This window comes from Trachurus japonicus, chromosome 6 (assembly GCF_045865225.1).
Source record: "Trachurus japonicus isolate A0001 chromosome 6, Traja_1.0".
Lineage (NCBI taxonomy): Eukaryota > Metazoa > Chordata > Actinopteri > Carangiformes > Carangidae > Trachurus > Trachurus japonicus.
Window position 1 is genome coordinate 23,683,394 of NC_140912.1, and position 15,898 is coordinate 23,699,291.

General features: G+C 41.0%; 1 protein-coding gene across 1 annotated transcript; it reads left to right on the plus strand.

Moving 5' to 3' along the window:
- Positions 1–5,219: 5,219 nt before the first annotated feature.
- Positions 5,220–15,444, plus strand: det1 (DET1 partner of COP1 E3 ubiquitin ligase). The gene is made up of 9 exons (XM_085779919.1): positions 5,220–5,614; positions 6,825–7,178; positions 7,286–7,552; positions 7,666–7,878; positions 8,461–8,684; positions 10,412–10,541; positions 12,410–12,600; positions 13,156–13,347; positions 14,785–15,444. Exons 2-9 carry the CDS (start codon positions 6,918–6,920, stop codon positions 14,972–14,974), a joined length of 1,668 nt encoding a protein of 555 aa, XP_085636045.1. The 5' UTR covers positions 5,220–5,614; positions 6,825–6,917; the 3' UTR covers positions 14,975–15,444.
- Positions 15,445–15,898: the final 454 nt, after the last annotated feature.

A 15,898-nucleotide genomic window follows, 5' to 3' on the forward strand; every position in this document is an offset into this window, starting at 1 on the left:
GTGCTAAAGCCTAAAATTCAACCAGAAATCAATAGCAAAAAAAAAAAAAAAAAAAGAGGAAAAACTGGGACATGCATCTTTCTGAAGAAAAAAAAACTGAATTATAACTGTAATTCTGAAGTGGCAATTTTCTGTTGTTCGGGATGATCAGGAAAAAGGAATGAATAATTGAGATTTTCCACATTAGCCTACATAAGTACACCTGTCCTGCACACATGCAAATGCAGGGGAAAAAAACAACAACAAAAAAACACACACACATGGGTTGGTACACCATAACCCACACAGACGGACAAAAACAAAGTGAACATGGCTGCTGCATTTTCACCATCCTTCCTCTCCCCTCGGTAACTCACATCTAAAATTATGCCTCACTTGAAGAAAATTGAAATGGAAAATGTGGGACATTTAGCAGGAGGGTTCCCTCATAACCAATTGCACACATACTGTACTGTAAGAAGAACCAGGATGTGGCTCCCAGAAGCCGGGGAGTAATTTTCACCTAAAATAAATAACAGGAGGTCGAAGAAAAATGTGTATGATTAATTAAGACACTTGTTTCTTTTGTGTATGTGTGAAAATTCATTAAGCTTCACCAAAAAACATAAAAACCATGCATGCATTGCTCTCTGTTTTAAATCAGATCAGTCAGCAGTGTTTTGTTTTTTTTCACATGACTTTTAAGATTTGATCTCATGACCATATCATTTATGTTGAGACATCAGTGCAGTGCAGTGTCCTGTCTGTATATTTAACCTGTGAGCCTTTCTCGCGTGTTAAATATCCAGGTAAGAGCACTTTGCCTCTTTTTATTCCTGCTCTTGTCCCACTTGGCCCGAGTCTACCTCCACTCACACACACTGGCGGTAAATACATTCTGAGTGGTATCAAAGGTCTCGGCAGAAAACACATATATTCAAATTGCTGCTGACTCAATTTTATTGGTGGGGGTCACTTAATGTGTGTTTTATCACATGCATTTTTCTTTTTCTTTTATAAAAATGTAACCACCACAAGTGAATTACGAGCTGTACGGTGTAGCAGAGTTGACTGTTTTGTGTATTTGTGTATTTATATGTATAAAAAAAAGCAAACAAAGGGCTTTTTCAATCAATTATTTCGCTCCCTCCCACACACGCACGTCAATTGTGGTTTGACAATGTGTGAATTTTTTCAATCGACTGGATGATTCTTTTCTTATTTTTTATGTTAATGCACAATAATCTACTTTTTTCTTTTTGTATAGTGTCTCCTTTTCATCTATTTTTCTCATCATACACTACTTTTAAAGCTTTATGCTCATTTTTCTAATTATACTTTTTTAGATTTTTTTTTAAAAGCAGTATTGGTTCATTTTATAATAATGTAGTGTGTATTGGTTTGGTTCTACTAAAAAAAAATCTAATATTTGTTTCACAATTTAATGCTCAAACATTTCAGAGAGCTTTTAATTGGAATTTCTAGCTTTATATTTTTGGTACAAATACACAACACTGATACTGTAAATTAAAATATTGGGGGGGATCTTTGCAGCCGTTTGTAGACGGATTTAGCTGCGTTTTCCCCTCCGTCCGTCTCTCCTCTGTCCACCTCTCTCTCCGTCACACAGCCTCACAGGAAGCTGTAGCAAACTGTCCTGACATAATGCATCTGTGATCACTGTAATTTCACAGGGGGGAAAAAAAAATAGCAGAAATCATCCACTGGCACAAAAAGACATGAAAAGTTCAGCTCCATAAGGATTGGAAAGTTGCAGTGTTAAAAAGTCCCATTGTGCACTGAAATTAGGCTGGATAGAAAAGTTAAAAGCTTTTGTTAAATGCCAAATACAAATGTCTGAGTGAAAAGACTATGTATTTCTATTTGCTCCCCATGCTTTGAATAACCTTTTCTACAGTAAGTGCCTTTTATATAGGAGTTGTATCATGTCAGTGTAGTTGCTCTATACTTTTTTATCCAGATGTCCTTTAATGCAAATGCTCTTTTAGAAATTTCTCTTCATTATAATGATGGTAATAACAGCAATCGCAGACTTTGCGCTCGTCTCAGCTCCATTAGTTACAGTACTGTTCTGAAACAGGATGGTAGAAAGTCCTACCTTTTCTTTTTCTGCCTTTTCTTACCTTTTGATGTATTTCACACAAGACCTGTTGCCACATAAAAGTTACTATTTGCTGCTGCTCTGGTCCCATCATTTGGTTGAGAACAATTTGAAGTTTTACTCCATTTTGTGATGGGGTGATGGCAGCAACATCATAAAGTTAAGCTCAAAATGTCTGGTGCTGTTTCACTGCAAGAAAGAGATGTGAACAGGAAGACTGTCTACTGTCTACTTTGGGCTGCAAAAAGGGCCAGAAGGATGAAAAAAGACTGTAAATAAGTAGTGTGTTTTCTGGGAGATGGGGTAAAAAGTGTATAAAAACACTCCAGGTTCGCTCTCCATCTCCACTTCATGGGCTGATGCTAAAAGCTGAGGCGAGGGTCCTGTGTTGTGAGCGGTTTATTAGAGGGAAAATGACAGAAAAACAACTCATGGGTAGTGCATAGTTTCTATTTTGAATTACTGTTGTATGAGTTATTGTTGGAGCACAGGAAGGATGCTCACTCACGTGTACGCGCACACACACACACACACACACACACACATAGAAACACAGAGAATTGGAGGCACAGGATTTACAGAAGAATACAGGCAGCGCTCATGCACACAAACATTACAAAGACATACGCACACACACATCCACATCATGAGACATAAGTTTAATCAGACGTAGTTGAAAAGGAAAATGCCATTAGATTTTAAAGTGGATAATTTCACATCCTTCCCCACATTCATTTCTTCATTTTTCTTTTCAAACTGGCCTTTCATGACCAGCACATGTGCTTTTATGGAAAATTACAACATTTAAACGAGACTCTTTGGTCAGGGATAATTGCACAAAGACCCATTAGCAGTCATGCAAGACCAATGTACTGTGCACATTTTTCTTTTTCTCTTTGTGATGCTATTCTCAATCCGTAAGAACATGTCTCATAAGTAAGAGGATAATCATAATTTAATTATCCGTCATTATGGGGAGCAAAATGCTGGTCACCTTGGGCTCACTTGTGCTGCATGCTGTTATAAACAAATCAATTAAATGGAATAGAATAAACAAACAAGACAGTTGTACAGTGTAGGTAGAATGGTCAAAGGTCCTCTGTCTTTCCCTGCCAATTTAGTTGCAGCAATTATAATCATGTTCAAAGTTTGCCAGAGCACTTGTACTCCTCACCTGCAAACCCACCTACTGATCAGTAAATTGGTTCTTCAGAGAAAACAGCAGGTGTACGTTTTTTTGCCCATGTGTGGCCATCACAAGGGTTTTCTCAAATTCAGTCCACTATAATTATATAATTAAAATAGTATTCATTAAAAAGGTACACTGGGGTGCTCAGAATTAGATTTATATTGTGTTGCTTTTTGTAACTTTCTGGGTACTGGCGTATATACTTTTTTATGGCACCGTTTTCATTCTTTAATTCATGTGGTATTGTTTCATAATTTCGCACAACAACATAACTTTTAGTTTTGAAAATACCATAGTCTGTTGCTTCTTATGTGTTTTAAGAAATTAAGAAATGCATTGGCCTATATCCATTTCTCTCAATAATCAATAATCAATAAACAATATACAGTATACGTATGTTGACATGCACATCCGGTTGTCAGTGTCAATAGAGTCTTTTAAATCCTCCCTAAAATTGCACCTTTTCTCCCTGGCATTCGGTTGAGTTTTTTTGTATTTATTTGTTTACTTAGGCCTATAGTTTGTATTTTATTGCACTTTACTTATGTATTTTATGGTGTTTTAATAATAACTTATCGTTTATATTCTATTGCACTTTACGTATGTTTTTTTTTAGTTTTTTTTTTACAGTATTTTAATAAGATCTTATAGTTTGTATTCTTTACGTGTGTATTTTATGGTTTTTGGTATGTTTTTATTGATCTGTAGGCTACAGCACTTCAACAGCAGTTCAACTTTGGTTGTTTTGAAAGTGCTCTATGGATGAAGTTTGGGGGGGCGGTCTGTGGCGCAGTGGTTAAGGCGGCCGCCCCATGTAGAGGCTACAGTCCTCAACGCAGGCGTCCCCGGTTCGAATCCCGCATGTCATTGCATGTCATTCCCCCTCTCTCTGCCTCCCCCTTTCCTGTCTATCTCACTATGTGCTGTCAAATAAAGGCAAAAACGCCCCCCCCCCCCCCCAAAAAAAACAGGATGGTAGAAAGATGGCAGCAACATCATAAAGTTAAGCTCAAAATTTCTGTGGCTGTTTCACTACAAGAAAGAGATGTGAACAGGAAGACTGTCTACTGTCTACTTTGGGCTGCAAAAATGTAGTTATAGTTTGTATTCTATTACACTTTACGTGTGTAGCTATTTTATGGTTTTTGGTATGTTTTTATTGACCTGTAGGCTACAGCACTTTGTTCAACTTTGGTTGTTTTGAAAGTGCCCCCCGCCAAAAAACTTAAAAAAATAAATGAAGTTTGGGTTGAGTTGAGTTACATATCTGTTAATGACTAATATTGCGCATCACTGCATTGATTAAAGCAGAAGTAAGTGATATATTTGTGTTAATATAAGTCTTAAATAGTTATATCTTCCGACAGCAATCACTTACATAGAGTGTTTGGACTGAAACACGGGTCTCTCAGTCCCTCTGCTCTGCTCTGAGCCGAAGAGAAAACATTTATCGTATCCTACAGTTTTTATCCAATGAGGAGAGAGAACGGCATGCAGGGCTGTGTGTGCAGCCAAGGGACGCCGTGAATGTGGCGACGTAGGGACGAGGACTGTTATGGTGCGTTCAAGGAAACTCGTATTTTTCCGACCGTGAAGTGGTACCAGTTCGATCTGGTACGAGTTCACCGGTCGGAAGTTACGAGTGGCCGTTATAGTGACTTTCACCGGTAAAACAGGTCGGAAAAACTGCCTGAAACGCTACAAAGTCGTAAGTTGTGACTTGAAGCTGTAATTTACGATTTCAAAAGCCTGCCTGGAACGCAGCATTAGCGAAAACGACCGGACCACTTACTTCTGCTTTAATACAATATGAAACCCAATTTCATTGATTCAGCTGCTGTATCTGTTTCCTGCTGGTTGCAGTACCGCTCATCGCCTGAGGACGACGTGGCGGCGCTGTCACTGTGCGTCGCTGCTGTCTTCTTCTTCTTCTACTACGTTTCGGAAGCGGCTCACTCACAACAATCATTTAGCCGCTGCTGCTCCTGGACCCGTTGATGCTTCAGGCTGCCTGTCTGTCTGTGTGGTGTTTTAAAGAGAAATGCGATAGGTTTACACTTTCTGTCGCTCGGGGTAATTATTTAGTAGAGGTGAATGTTTCTCGACGAGGAAGTACAAGCTAAACTGTTAACTGGCCGAGCTCGAGAGCCCTTTAACTTCTTTAACTGTTAGGTGTCTGTCGTTGTTGCTAACACACAACAAAAAGCTGCTGCTGCTGAACTTGGAGGAGCCACAAATCTTTTCCTGTCGGTGGTGGGATAAAGTCAGATGTCTCCTGATATAACTGACGGTGCCTGCCTGCGGTTCACTGAGAAGTTTGCCCGGTAATATAAACAGTTAAATGAATGTGGACAGAGAGAGAGCAGTTAATAATGTTAGTTAGTCAGTGCTTCTGTCACGTCTTGTACGTAAATTTACGTCAACAGTTAGACGCATTCTAAACTGTCGTCACGTACAAGTAGCTGCTACTGTTTTGTGTTGTTGTACCCCGCTGTATAATCTGTGTTGTTCACATTAATGTGTATGATTATGGTTTTAACAGTTCATAAGTTTAACATGACTCAGTTCAAAATGGCTGCAAGGAAATGATGCTTTAGTCACTTAAATAGCCTTTTAACTAGGTCTGAACCTGCTGTATATAATCTGTGTTGTTCACATTATTGTGTATGATTATGGTTTTAACAGTTCATAAGCTTAACATGACTCAGTTCAAAATGGCTGCAAGGAAATGATGCTTTAGTCACTTAAATAGCCTTTTAACTAGGTCTGAACCTGCTGTATATAATCTGTGTTGTTCACATTATTGTGTATGATTATGGTTTTAACAGTTCATTAGTTTAACATGACTCAGTTCAAAATGGCTGCAAGGAAATGATGCTTTAGTCACTTAAATAGCCTGTTGACTATGTCTGATAAACAAACGTTATTTATTGAATACTTTGCTGTGTTAGAACATCTAACAATGTAACTTTAACATGACTCAGTCCAAAATGAATGCAAGGAAATGTTGCTAACTAGGTCTGAAAACAACATAAATAAACATTATTATAATTACTAGTTCCTTGCTGAGGTATTTTGAAAATGTAGCTGGTTTTAATTGGCTTTATGCACCGCTCCACTACTTCCTGAACTTTAGCCAGCTCCTTTATTTCCTGTCTCACATTATTGGACAAACTGACTAATCCAGGTGTGTCTGACCTCACAACAATGGTCAGGCACACCTGGATTAATCAGTTTGTCCAATAATGTAAGACAGGAAATGAAGGACCTGCCTTAAATTCAGGAAGTGGTGGAGCTGTGCATAGAGCCCATTGAATACTTTGCTGTACATGCGTGAACATCTAACAACGTAGCTTTAACTTGGGTCCTTATGAAAACATGTATGTGTCCCTCTGACATGGACATTTAGTGTGTTCACTAATTAAATAATATATTTATGTAGCACTAGAGTGTTACTATCTTTTCCATTTTATTGTAGCTTTGAGTCAAGTCCTCATCTGTCCTGTGCCTTTTCACTTTCTAATGAAAACACAGGTACGGGGCTGCGCTTGTGATGTAGTCCTCTCCCCACACTCTGCGCCTGTCTATCTTACCTACTGAGAGGAGGAGGTTTGAGATCATTCCCTGATGATCGCAGCGATGGACGAGGACACTCCAACCCTGAAACCCAGACGCATCCAGAATCAGAACGTGGTTCATCGTCTCGAGAGGCGCAGGATCTGCTCAGGTCGACCCGGAGCTCACTGGTACAGAGTGCGCTGCTTCCACCAGAACCTCTTCCCCAACTTCACTGTGGTCAATGTGGAGAAGCCCCCCTGCTTCCTGAGGAAGTTCTCACCAGATGGACGCTGCTTCATCGCCTTCTCCTCTGACCAGACTTCTCTGGAGGTAAAAGGAGAGAAACTCTTTGTTCATTTTCTGTCTTACTTTCTCCACATTTCTCCTCATGGCATTGACTGAAACCAACTCCGTCTATCTTGCTGTTCTTCCTCCAGATATATGAATACCAAGGCTGCCAGGCAGCTCAGGACCTGCTGAGAGGCCAAGAGGGAGAGACTCTTCTAACGGCCAATGACCAGCGCTCCCTCAACATTCGAGGCCGTCTGTTTGAGCGCTTCTTCTCTTTGCTCCATGTCACCAATGTGGCCTCAAATGGAGAACACCTGAACAGGGAGTGCAGCCTCTTCACAGACGACTGCCGCTATGTTATTGTTGGCTCGGCCGTTTATGTCCCAGAGGAGCCACCGCCATACTTCTTTGAGGTAACAACACCGTCAGATTTACTACAAATATACCGTACACAATGAAACTGGAAGAAATGATAAAACCACTCCACTGTTTTCATCCATATTTTTTTTTTTAAATCTCCCACTAGGTGTATCGTAACAACGAATCTGTGACTCCTAATCCTCGGTCGCCTCTCGAAGATTACTCGCTTCACATTATCGACCTGCACACGGGCAGGCTTTGTGACACCAGGTCCTTCAAGTGTGACAAAATCATCCTGTCCCACAACCAGGGCCTCTACCTCTACAGGAACATCCTGGCTGTCCTGTCGGTCCAGCAGCAGACCATTCACGTCTTTCAGGTGAGTCATTTCATGGAAATATAAAATGTTGCTCTACATGTAGCTGTGTGAAAAGAGGAACAATTCCAGACATCAGCTTTGTCTTATCTTATCTTATTTTAATGCTAGATACTAGCTGCTGCTGCTGCTGGGGATTGCTGCTGAACAAAATTGCGTTGCATCTCGTTGTACAATGACAATAAAGTTTCTTCTTATCTTATTAGCAACAAAATACCTCATTTTGAAATTATGTTTCAGCCCTTTTGCCCTAGTATTATATTGTTTTTAGATTATTGCACTCAAATTATGTAGCACAGTATTTTACCTATGTCTAGGTTGCTCCCTATTTTATTGTTTTAGACATTGTAGGAAATATTTTTATCATATATTTCCTCTTTGTATTCTATTTATTTTCCTTGCACATTTCCCTTTGGAGCATCCTGGCAGAAGAATTTCCCAGGGATGAATAGTTCCATCCATCCATCCATCCATCCATCCATCCATCCATCCATCCATCCATCCATCCATCCATCCATCCATCCATCCATCCATCCATCCAAGCAATCTCTTTTTTTTCTTCTCACATCTCTCCTTTACAACCAGGTGACTCCAGAGGGGACGTTTCTGGACGTGAGGACTATCGGACGGTTCTGTTATGAGGACGACCTCCTGACTCTTTCTGCAGTTTACACGGAGGCTCAGGCCGAGAGCCAGCCCGGCTTCCCTCGCCTGTACACCGACAAAACCATCAACTCCCTGAAGCACAGGCTGCTGGTCTACCTCTGGAGGAGGGCTGAGCAGGATGGCAGCGCCACCGCTAAGAGGAGGTACGCAAGAACCCTCTCCACTTTGTTCCCATCTAGTTTGTTTTTTATCGCTCACCTGCCTTGAGCCATTCAGCCGTTCTCTGCTGCTTATCCGTGTCACGGATAGAGTTAACAGCACAGTGCTGTACATGTATAGTTGGTCACTCGAGACCAAAATCATGATATAAAACCAGCTTCTTCTTCTTCTTTACTTTATTGCCTTTAATGGACATTAACAGGAAATTACATTACAAAAGAAAACAAACAAACAAAACATATTGAGATTGAGCCTCATCCATCATGAAGAGATATCACTGTATAAAGGTATAAAGGTAGAGCATAAATGCATTTATCTAGTTCTGTAACTACAAAAAGGGACATTTCAAACAATAAATAAAAACAATGATTTAATAAGAAATAAGTGAAATGATGATAATAATAACAGTAGTTATTTAAATTTTGAGGTATAAGAGTCTTAGGCAAGATAGTCAATAACTGGGGTCCATCTTCTCATAAAAATAGGTACGGTAAATAGGTCGATCTTGGGCGGGTTAGACTTCCTCTAATTAATAGTAATTTTTCTTGCAATCATCAACAGAACATGTAATATATAACACTGTTCTGTGTTTAACAGGAGGTCAGGAAACACATCTAATAAAAACAACAGAGTCCCATAATCCTAACCCAAAACCAGCTTCAATAAATTGTGAATGTAGCTCCCGTGTGGTCACGTCCTCTGACGCACTTTTTGTTAAATGACTGCTAAAATACAGAAAGTACGACACAATGTACCTTTGTCTCAACTTCTTTTCATTGAAAATTTCTGCACTTGAGTGGTGATTTGCATATTACCATGGTTGCCCAGTGGCGTTAATTGCTTGTACAGGTCTGGAGATTTCTTTCTCAACAGCTCACGGCCGATAGACAAATTATTTCACAGTAGTTCACTTTTTTTGACTTAATGATAAAAATCACACAGATACAGTCACAGTTTTGTGTTCCGTCCATTTTTGTTTTCACAGTCAAACGGAAGAGGGTCCAGAGTTAAAACGGGTTGGGTCTAAATTTAAAAACTGTATCTATCCATCCTTTAAATGAATATTATACTCTGTGGTAGCTGGACTTGGTTGTCAGTGTGTGGTTGGAGAAGAGAGGAGACCTGCAGACAGCTCAGTTTATTAAATCTGGTCCGTCATTAATTTAGTCCTGGTTGAGAAAAGGGAAAACACATTTAAATCTCTGTCCGTCTCTATAAATGTTACCTGCACACATCCTGTTCATGAATCAGATAAATCAGTAGCATATTCATCAGGTCACATCTCTACTTTAAAGTTCTCTCGCTCCCTTGAGGAAAGAGTACATTGCTAAATTGTAAGAGTCTAAAATTATTGCTGTATATTAAATCATTTCCACAACTGAATTGAATTTTCATACGCCTTACTCTTACTCTTATAAATGAAATTCAGTATGTATATATCTGAAACAGTGAATGTGTGATTTCTCAAATAATCAAAATAGTTTCTGAATAATAAGCTGTTAATTGATTAATTAGTTAAGCTCTTATATTTAGCTTGAAATGCGTTCTGCGGCTAAATTTGCATGTTTTGTTTGAGTTTAATTAATGGTTCATTACCACAGTCGACTGTTTCGCTTCCAATAATGTGCTGATGTTTGATGTTCTGTTATTGATCAGTTCAGTTCACCCAGCTCCCGGGTTTTTTAATTAGACGTTTGTTTGGTGTCGTCAGATTCTTCCAGTTTTTTGATCAGCTGAGGAGGCTGAGGATGTGGAAGATGCAGCTGCTGGATGAGCATCACCTCTTCATTAAATACACCAGCGAAGACGTGGTCACACTCAGAGTCACTGACCCCTCGCAGGTATTAACACACACACAAACACACACATTTAAGTCTGGTTTTATATCCCTGTGAGGATATCTCCATTATAATGCATCATCTATCACCTATGATCGCTAAAACACAGTCTTACCCTTCACAAAGCAGTCTGGACCCATTGGAGCCTTTGATTTCTCTTCTTTTTTTTTTGATTGGGTTAGTGTGTGTTCAGGTTTAGACGAGTCCCCACTTGGATATAAAAACAAGTCCACACACACTTCTGAATTCCTCCCCCTGCTCTCTTTGTTGCTCTCCCCTGCCTCTCCCGTGTCTTTTGTTGTTGGTGCTGTATTAAAAGGATTCCTCGCTCAGGTCTCCAAGGACACGTTTCTCCTACAGATTCTGTGCAGTCCTGTGTCTCATTCTCGGTGACAGTAAATAGATCTGATCAAAGCTCACTCATATTTGTATGAAATCTAAGCACTCTGACGGCCTTGCTCATTAAATGCTTCCATCTCACCGACGAAGAATAAACTATTAATATAATTTTGTCGCACTGAACCAACAGTTTTATTTATCGATCAGGTAACAGGAAGAATACTGAATTGATCTCGCACCAGCACTCGGCCCCATGAAAGATTTAATTTAGCCTGTCTCAATGCGTCATGTAATCTGCTGCCCACTTGTGGCAGCATCAGGCTGATCTGAAGCTAGCTTGACCAGCAGCTGTTTCTTGCAGAGTGTTAAGTGTGTTGCGCGGGGCGTAAACATGTTGATAAAAAGAAACAATTTTGTTGTTGTTGTGCACGACGTAGAGCTGCAGTGTCAAATATAAGAGCAGAGTTTTTTCAATTGCCCGTCTATTAGTGGTGTGCGTCTTCACTGGCCTCACGATTCGATTCGATCACGATTCACCAGCCTACGATTCGGTTCGATCCGATTATACGATGCATCATATCCTCAATTTTCTATGTTGCCAAGTCAGCTGTGTAAAACTCAAGGATGTGGGATATTGAAACATCCTGAATGCTTTGAGTGACAGGCAAACAGCCACTCATTTAACAGCTGTTTAGTTCGGTTGTAGCACCGTATCCAGGTGTGTTTATTGACAACAACAGAGGAGATTTTAAACTAAAAAGGACACGTTAGCCACCAAATTCTCTATGCAAGAATTAATTGTTTGAATTTAAAAATCGATAATGTGACATAACTGCATCGATTCAGAATCATCCAATTAAGAATTATTTTCGGCAGCGCTACCGTCTATTCGGTGGGGCGGTACGCATGTACAGTAGTGTTCCCACACTGCAGGCACAATTTTTTTTTTTTTTTTTTTTAAGTGATCGATCCACAGACCACTTGTGTTTGCTGCTACTCGTCTCCTTCTCAGAAGAACTAATGACGGGATTTTCTTCTGCCTATTTGTCAGATACAAAGGGCGTGTGATTTGTGCGCTGTGCGAGGGTCCTGGTGCGCTCTTGTGCTGTACCCCGCGGTGCACATGGAAAAACACTGCGTCCTATGTGAAAAGGGCTTTAGTCATGTGCTGTGACCAAGTTGTGTTGACAAATACTGGATCAGAAGAGCGAGCATCATTTTGTGGACTTTTTTTTTTTTTTAGAGTATACTCGCTATGTGTGACTAGCTATAGCCAAAATGTGTTGCAGTATGTGTCACTGTGCACAATAAAATGCCTCTAAACTATATGTAAAAGTAACTGCACAGTGCACACCACTGGTTTTTACCATCGATAAAAGCTAAAGCGTAAAATAAGTAAATACCTCTGTTTTTTCCCTGATACGCTTATTTTTTAATTCTTGTAGAGGCCTCATACTTAGAGAAAAAATGCCTTCAAAAGAGATTATCAGAGAAAGCCTTTATTCTTATCACCACTCCTCTTTTTCTCCCAGCCGTCCTTCTTTGTGGTGTACAACATGGTGTCTACAGAGGTGCTGGCCGTCTTTGAGAACACCTCCGACCAGCTGCTGGAGCTGTTTGAGAATTTCTGTGACCTGTTCAGAAACGCCACGCTGCACAGCCAGGCCGTCCAGTTCCCCTGCTCCGCTTCATCCAACAACTACGCCCGTCAGGTCCAGAGGAGGTACGTCAGAGTGACCTCCTGGCTGTTTCTGAATGAAAGAAAGAAAAAAAAAAACTGCACCTGAAATTGTGCAGCCAAATGTCAGGGGGGATTTGAAGAGCATGGTTAGGAACGGGGGTGGGGGGGCAGATCAGCAGCGATCGCCTGGAGGACAAGGAAGGAGTTTTAGGACTTAATCTGGATATCGACTGGAGATATTAAGACAGTCTTTGCGGCTGGAGGAGCTATGATTGAATTTGGCAGCATAGGTGACACAATCCTCAGTGGAGGGTGAAGAGGGAGGAGCAGCGGGGGGTGGGTGGGTGGTTGGCTGAGGAAGGCAGGGGGAAAATAAAGGTTTGAATGAGGAAATAGGCTAGAATTAGATGTTAGAGAGGTGAAAATGATGTCGGGGAGGGAGTCGGGAGTACGTTCCACTAACCAGATTTCTACCACTTGCATGAAGCGGAGAGCAGAGTCGAAGCAGGCGCTCCTATAAGACTGCAGATATTTACATAAAGGCCACACTGTCGGAGGAAATGTGTAATTATCTAATGACATTTCCCGTTGCCTCAGGTTTAAGGACACCATAGTGAACGCCAAATACGGAGGCCACACCGAGGCGGTGCGGCGGTTGCTGGGCCAGCTGCCCATCAGCGCTCAGTCGTACAGCAGCAGCCCTTACCTCGACCTGTCCCTCTTCAGTTACGACGACAAGTGGGTGTCCGTGATGGAGAGACCGAAGACGTGTGGAGACCATCCCATCAGGTATACATTAGTCCACCAATAAGTGAATGAATTAATGAACAAACAGTATGTGAGCACAGAGAAGAAAACAAACGTGTAAAACGGACAGCGTGCCAAAGTGTTCGAAACCGCATACTACTGTACATACTTTCCATACTCATCGATCAGACAGTATGCAGAGCGTTAAAGGGATAGTTCAACATTTTGGCAAACTGGCCCATTGCCATAATCCCTATAGTCATAGCAGTAGGTTCGTTACTTTTAATTGTCGGTGCAAGCTATTTTTAGAATGGCGGAGCAGAGCCGTGAGCTGCTCAGAGCTACGCTACGGAGGGTAACAGGATTTCTTGGTTTCCCTCATTAAACAAGTTGTGACCTGCACATTCACCACGCTATGAGATAATAACAGAACGTTACAAGACAGAGTTGTTTTCAGGGTAAATCCATGCAAAACCGCTGATGCGCGTTCCCGTCGGGGGCAGTTTTTCGGCAAGCAGTCTCTGCATTTACCTCTAAAACAACTCGTAGCGTCGTGAATGTGCAGGTCACAACTTGTCCACCAGAGCGTTTTGGAGTTGTTGGATTGTGTATTTGATGAGTTTGATGAGGGAAACCAAATCCCATTAGCCTTCGTAGCGTAGCTCTGAGCAGCTCGCGGCTCTGCTCCACCGTTCTAAATATAGCTTTCACAGACTAATAAAGGTAACGAACCAACTCTTAAAACCATAGGGATTATGGCAATGGGCCATTTTGCCAAAATGTTGAACTGTCCCTTTAAGATCATCACTGAAATATCCTGGAAACGTCCTTGTAAATGGTTTCAGGTTGACGGCACAAACTGAGATCAGACCAGTAAACGATTGTTTCCAGTTTGTTTGAGTGATCAATATTGTTTCATCCTCACCTGACTGACTATTAACTAATAATTAAATCATTTCAGTTCACAGCAACAGGCAGAGAAATTTATTTTTAGCGCAGTGTTGGAGTTGGAGAAGCCTATGTGCTGCTTTTAAAAGTAAGCTGCAGATTAAAACGAATTACAGAGAGGAGTTGATAGATTAATCATTAATAATAATAATAATAATGATGATGATTTGTTTCCTCTGTTGATAGAAAGCATCTAGACGTGAAGTAGTAGTAGTAGTAGTAAACCTTTATTTAACCAGGCAAGAATTGCTAAGCTTGCCATTGCTTATTAGGGCAATGGCCTGGTAGGAGGTGAAAGACCTCCTAAGGGGCAAGGGAGAGGGGGAGTATAACATTAAAATATAGACAATAAAAGCACATATAACAACAGTGACACAAAGAAAAGAAGAATAGAGACAGTAGGCCTAACATATAGCAATGACATACAACAAAGTGACAGTTAATTTGACGTTCAGTGACATACAACAAATTATGTAAAGACAGTGTAATATTAATAACTGTCCGTCTCTCTCTCTCTCCTTCACCCTCCAGGTTTTACGCACGTGACTCGGGCCTGCTGAAGTTTAAGATCCAGGCGGGCCTGCTGGGACGGCCGGTGAATCACGCCGTACGACGCCTGGTCGCCTTTACCTTCCATCCCTTTGAACCCTTCGCCATCTCTGTCCAGCGCACCAACGCAGAGTATGTGGTCAACTTCCACATGAGGCACGTCTGTGCGTGAGGTGCGTGTGTGTGTGACTGACTGTGCGTGTGTGTGACTGTGTGTGTGCGTGTGTGTGTGTGAGAGCCTCTGAGAGCCTGTGGATTCACAATTGGAAACAAAATGCAGGAGCGTGGAGGCTTCTGTTAGCGGCTATTGGTGATAATACAACAAGCGCGTCCTCCATCAGGAGGGATAAAACGCCGAGCTCTGCTGGTCGCCCTCCTCCTGATGGAAACTACTGCTCCTCTCCTCTCTCCCCCTCCATCACACAGTGGTCACTCCACCCTCGCCCCTCCTCCCCCTCCACAAGAAGGCAGCAATTCTGCCTTTTTCCTTTCACCTCCTGTTCCCCCCTTCCTCCACAGAACAAAGAGGGAGCTGTAGGGAGGAGAGGCAGGAGTAAGTGTAAATGGAGATGTAGAGAGAGTGATTGACGCACAAGAGAGGAAGAAGCCATAGGTAGCCAGACCTTTTAGAGGGAATCAGGTGTTTTGTCCTCTCTCTTTCTTTTTTCTACCATGCACTGAACGCTGTGCATTAATATCAGAACTGCTGAACAGCAACAACCAACTTGCTTGTTTCTTATATGGATTTGGAAAGAGGTAATTTTATATATATATATATATTGTTTTTACGCTTCTTTTTTTTCTTTTTCTTGTTTTTTTTTTTACATTTTAACACTGATTGTATATATTTTATGTCAATAAACTTGTTTAAATTTTGCTCACCATGTTTTTTTTTTCTGAGCTTGCACATTTTAACTGTAAATATATATTATTACCTCTGTGCTGGGGAGGAAAAAGCAATTGATTGATGTATTTTCTACTATATGTGGTGGTAGAAAACATGTACTCATTCGCTGTCCCTGTGTCTGAGCTTCTTTGTAAGTAAATAAGGGAGTTTATTAATGCACATGTGAGTGGGGAAGTAAGTGCAAACATT